This window comes from Bradysia coprophila, assembly GCF_014529535.1.
Source record: "Bradysia coprophila strain Holo2 chromosome IV unlocalized genomic scaffold, BU_Bcop_v1 contig_5, whole genome shotgun sequence".
NCBI lineage: Eukaryota > Metazoa > Arthropoda > Insecta > Diptera > Sciaridae > Bradysia > Bradysia coprophila.
The window spans coordinates 1415631-1421630 of NW_023503374.1; the positions used below are offsets into that span (position 1 = coordinate 1415631).

The 6000-nt window shown below is 36.7% G+C and overlaps 1 protein-coding gene across 5 annotated transcripts in view; it reads right to left on the minus strand.

Moving 5' to 3' along the window:
• The window catches only part of LOC119071494 (mucin-5AC), a 131637-nt gene extending 130030 nt beyond the window's left edge, over positions 1 to 1607 (minus strand). For 2 of the 5 annotated variants that reach the window (XM_037176355.1, XM_037176353.1), the window contains exon 1: positions 969 to 1551. In XM_037176355.1, coding sequence (XP_037032250.1) covers positions 969 to 1026 — 58 coding nt within the window. In that variant the 5' untranslated portion in view covers positions 1027 to 1551. Of the gene's footprint in view, positions 1 to 968 lie in introns of all 5 variants that reach the window. The other 3 variants (XM_037176357.1, XM_037176356.1, XM_037176354.1) reach the window with 2 other exon arrangements.
• Between the last annotated feature and the right edge of the window lie 4393 nt (positions 1608 to 6000).

Below are 6000 nucleotides of genomic sequence, written 5' to 3' on the forward strand. Positions count from 1 at the left end.
CACAAGTTAAAACTCGACGATGGAACGATGGTCATGATTACTAATAATAAGTCTGAAATTAAAATTTTCTATTCTAGGAATTCGTCAGAATTCTGAACACAATTTTTGTGCTTAGTTTACCTAAAACTAAACATTACGAAAACTCAACATAATGCCGCTTCTCTCCAGTCAAAACAATTGAATTTGTTGAAAGACTTTTAAAAATATAATCATTTCTTGCAGACAACAAAACGAGCATCATTGACGATCGTTTTCAAAAGTTGACTTAGTTTTTCATTCTGGTTTTCACAATGTGCAATTACGAACACTGTGATATGCGAAATTGTTTATAACCTGTTACGCTAAGCAAGCTTATACTGGTAAAAAAAATGTTTCGTTTAACTTTCCTATGTAGTGGAACGATTATGGAAACTTGGAAGATTTGAAAAGAAATTTAGTTCCAAATAGAATGGACAAATTCGTGCGATCACTCAGACTACACGTATCCACCACCAATACCATATTGATACTGAAATTTTATTTGAAGACAACGTACGTCTCTGTCAACAAGTCATTCATAATTTAATAAAACAATATATCGAGGACAATTGAATATTTAAATTTACAAATTCAAATTACATCAAATAATTTACATTCCATCGAAATGAATGAAGTTCACCTCTTCGCATTGTTACACCCTATTTTTCGGTTGCATAAGATCGTAGCTCAATTTGCTCAACCATTATAATGGTAACGGTTTTATGAATATCGCTTAAATTATCGTTCCTAACAAACAATAATTATTTTCTGAGCTCTTTCAAATTGTTCATCAGCGTAAATAAATCACTTGGAATGTGTTAAGAAAATGCATACACGTACGAACGATCGATGATCGACCACGCCGCCGTGGTGAACATATATTTTCATTTTATCTCCGTTTCGATTAATTAAAAAGTTGTAAAAATTGATTTATGTGCAACCAAACATACCTGAAGACAAATACAGGAATAATCCGAGCATAAAAGGTAATCCAGATGGCACCCACATTGTTCCACAATATGAAATTATTTTTTCGTTCAATCAAATTGAATTTTAAAATTGAAACCTTTTGTTGAAACGGGAAAATTTTCTTTTTATCAAAACTATGGCAACGAACAAATAAAACAAAAATTATTTTTCTTTTCACAAATAAAATCTAATGCAATTCACACCACACAATCAAGAAAACATTTTTTCGATCATACACCGCAAACTTTGCCAATAAAATATCGAATTTCGATTGAATCAAAAACTGATCTCTCGCACATAAACAATATCATTTGCATTTGTTTGGTAAAATCAAATGAAATCAACAATAGTCTCTTCTGATCTCAGTCGGTGTTTTCGTTAAATTTCAAATTTGTTTCTTTCGTGTTGATTCGAAAAAAAATATTTCAAGTTACTTTTGCCGCTCCGTTTCGTAATTATTACTTTTTGTAGTGCTTTGCATTGGAGCACTTTTCTTCAACTAAAGAAACGAATCGAAAAGTAGGGCTCCACAGTCTCGACGGTTAAGTGAAATGTCCAATTTTTCAATGGTGTTCGGCGGTATACGAATTGGTTGGTTAGTGGGGGACACACCATCGTGTTTGTTGGCTCTATATACACCAGAAAACAACACGATCAATGTTAGTTTATAAAACCTAATGACTGTTTGTTGCGATCGATCTGCAAAGTGTTGAATGAGATTGAGAGTAAATTCAAACCGATAAACGGTTAAATGGATTTTCATGCAAAATATGTAAATAAAATTGCAATGCTGATCTGGATGGAAATGAAAATTATATAATGCTCTAGACATTAGACCAATTCGAATTTCATGTATTGGCTTGGCTGGGGTCGTTTGGAAAAGGTTTGAATGAAATATGTTTCCTAATTTCAGTTACGGACTTTTGCAATATAAAAGTAAAATTACTTCAACGTGAATCATCGAATGTTTCAACGCTGTGTTGCAGTAGCGACAAATTAGATTGAAAAGGTCGATCGGAGGTTCATTTGGTACGTGGTGCTAAGTAAAGAGTTTCATTATATTTCTATTTTGTTGTTTGCTAACAGCAGAAAAATTTTACTGATTCCAAGAAAAGTGATCCGGTCCAGCACGCTTGTTCCAGTTGTTATTAAATAAATGAAGCTAAATGAATGAATATTATCGACAGAAACAAAAAAAAATGGTCTTAGTGTCTTTTCAATAATTTTTTAAATTTTTTTTTTAAAAGATCTACTCCGATCCGACTGATCTCAAAATATTGTATATTTCTCGTGTAAACTGTAGACTGGAGTAAAAACAAAAATTAGGGCAAAAAAATCTAGAAGAAACATTTTACCAAAAAATTGGGCAGCGGGAAAAATTTGGTCACTTTTGGTGTATGTGGGGCAGCGGGAAAAATTTGATCACTTTTGGTGTATGTTGGGCAACGGGACGTATATACAGTTATATTGACATATATATAGCTATATTGACCTATATATAGCTATATTGACCTATATATAGCTATATTGACCTTACTTACTTTACTTTACTTTACCGGCGCTACAGCCACTTGTGGGCCTTGGCCTGGTCGAGAATCCGGTTCCAGCGTGCCCGGTCATTCGCTGCACTTTGCCAACCTCTTATTCCCAGCGCCCGAAGATCTGATTCGACGCCATCTATCCATCGCATTTTAGGGCGTCCTACTCCTCTTCGCCCTTCTGGATCATTTCGGAATAACATTGAGGGGGCTCTGTTCCTGTCCATGCGTGCTACATGTCCTGCCCACCTCAACCGTTGGACTTTCACCACTGCCACAATATCCGGCTCGCCAAAATCACGTTTCAATTCAAAGTTGTATCGTCGCCGCCACCTTTCGCCTTCACGCATCGCTCCGAAAATAGTACGAAGGACCTTACGCTCGAACGTTAGGAGCAACTGTTCATCACTTCTCTTCACCGTCCAAGATTCGCATCCATAGATCAGAACTGGACGAATGAGCGTTTTGTAAACTTGGCACTTCGTTTTCTTCGATATCAACTTTGAGCGTAAATGTTTGATTAGACCGTAATAGCATCTGCTTGCCGCCATGATTCGTCTTTGGATTTCAGGTGTATTATCGCCATCCGAACAAATCAGCGCTCCAAGGTAGATGAATTCTTCGACTACCTCGAGGTTGTACTCTCCAATGCTTATCACGTCCCCTTGTTGATTGGCAACCGTATTGGGCTCGGTCTTCATGTACTTGGTTTTCGATTCGTTGATCATCAAACCCATTCTCTCCGCTTGGATTTTCAGATTTGTGAAAGTGTCTACCGCTGCTGCATGTGTACGACTGGCAAGATCCAAGTCATCTGCAAAGCCCAGAACTTGAACTGATCCATTCACCAGTGTTTTGTTGGTTTGGATACCAGCACGTCTCATTGCGATTTCCAAAGCCAAATTGAAGAGCAGGCAAGACAGTGCGTCGCCCTGTTTCAGCCCTTCCCTTACAGCAAAAAAGTCAGACAAGTCATTTTGCACCTTGACACGACATCTGGTGCCCTCCAATGTCGCTTTCACAAGACGAAACAGTTTTGTTTCGAAGCCCAGCTCCTTCATCGCAACATACAATTCCCTACGCTTGGTCCTATCGTAGGCTTGCTTGAAGTCGATGAAAAGATGGTAAGTCCGGACTTGAAATTCCCTGCCTTTTTGCAGAATCAGACGAAGATTGAATATTTGGTCAGTTGTTGAGCGATCTCGTCTGAATCCGCCTTGATAATCTCCAATGACTGCCTCAGCCCGTGGATTAAGTCTAACGAATAGCACTCGAGCAAAAACCTTGTACGCCGTGTTAAGCAAAGCAATACCACGGTAGTTTTCGCAAATCATCCTGTCACCTTTCTTGTGCAGAGGTAAAATGGCACCCTCTAACCACTGATCCGGTAACGATTCGTTGTTCCATATTCGCTCGACTAATTCATAAATCACCTTAGCCAATTCCTCACCACCCATTTTCAGCAGTTCCGCTGGTATATTATCCGAACCTGAAGCTTTGTTGTTTTTGAGTGAGGAGATTGCTGCTGAGACTTCCTCCAATGTTGGCGCTGACACTATACGACCGTCGTCGTTGAGAAAAGAATCATCGGTAGCATTGCCGTCTTCAACATCCCCGTTTAACAGTCCCTTTATATTGACCTATATATAGCTATATTGACCTATATATAGCTATATTGACCTATATATAGCTATATTTACCTATATATAGCTATATTGATTTTCTTAACAGTACTTTCCTCAACATCTGCCACTTGTGACGCAAAGTTTTTTTGGTAAAATTTTTCTTCTAGAATTTTTTTGGCCTAATTTTTGCTTTGACGATTTTTGCATACAAGCGCAGAATGCGTCACCTGCAGCGATATCAGTTGTTTTGGAATTATGCCTAGGGACTTGCGTCACTTTTGCTCTTTGAGTGTTTTTGACTGATATCAGTTGTTTTGGAAGTTTGGTTTGATTTTCTGTTATGTTGATTTGGTTGCAATTTATATCCTCTATATCTTCCATCCGAAAACGCGAATTTCGCGAACATACTTTTTCCAAAAAGGTGTTTTCTCGACGTTTCAGAAGATACTCTATCTGAATCTGCAATTAAAAATTTAGGAACAAATCTTGGAACACTTATATCGAAAATAACCAAAATCCATCAAAAAATCTGATGGAAGTTAGGAAGTGCCAGAGGAATCATCTCTCATCCCAAAATTTAGGAACCAACCTTGGAACACATCACTCATGTCAAAATAACCCAAATTCATCAAACCACTTTTTCCTACATTTAACAATCACTATTCATAATTACTAGTTGAAATTGTTTTTTTCCTTCTGACACACACATACATCAAACACGTTGTTATAGGTATGGAAACTTCCGGGAGCGTTAGCTACAAAACGAGGCCTGTTCTCCCAATTTTTTTTGTGGAATGTCTTAGAATGCCGACTAGAATCTACTCCTAAAATTTCAAGATATTCTAAAAAAGACACGGATGGACGTACGGACAGACGGACTAACAAAGTAACGTAGGATTTTTTCATTTCGTTTAAAGTACTGTAATAGACCAAAATGTATGGAAATGTGGCTTCTTGGAAGATTTATTGAGTGGCTAAATTTTAAGCTATTTTTTGGAGTAATTTGGATTTAAATTGTAGAACTTCAATATTTGCTGTATCGGTTCCGCAGTCTACGACAAAATTTATTTTTTCTAGTAATGGGACTTGCGTCACGGGATACACCAGATCTGTCGAAATTTTATTTAGAGTACCACTCATGCTAAAAGTTCGTTGAGTGGGGTCAACGTGATCTACCGCCAACGACTAATGACTAATGACCTACAGTACCGCAGAGCGATCATTTTGTTGAACGTTCGTTGATTATTTAAATTATTTCCTGCTATCCATGGAATCGATGTTGATGTCGCCTGTGATTAAATTTTCAAATTTGAAATCCTCACTGCAATTATTTCGAATTTTCACGCACACTTCTATGCGCTCTAGTTCAATAAATAATTTGATCGATCACCATTTCCTGTTCAATAAAATTTTAATTAATTTCATATTAGCAGATACATTACTCAATCAAAACATACCACACAGTGGCACACAGCCTACAATATCGTTACTCTAAATATAATTTTCATTGTTTTCAAACTTTTGTATTTAGATCGTGTGTTTAACAAGACAGTAAATAAGTGTTACCTACTCATTACCAATAGCGTACGATTTGAACATTCACAAAAATTTTCATTTGAAAATTTCCATTCGAAAAACGTTAACGGAAGTTTCAAGTATTTGATTTTATTGTATTAAATCAGTAAAAAAAAAAAATTGAAGACAAAAAAATACGGCCGAACAACAAAACATAACTTCAATGCAGAAAAAACAACGAACTTACACAGTGGTTCTTGTTACCGTTTCTTGAAGGTCTTTTCATTATTTAATTTTATTTATAGACAATCAATTCCATAAGGCGATTTTTGGTC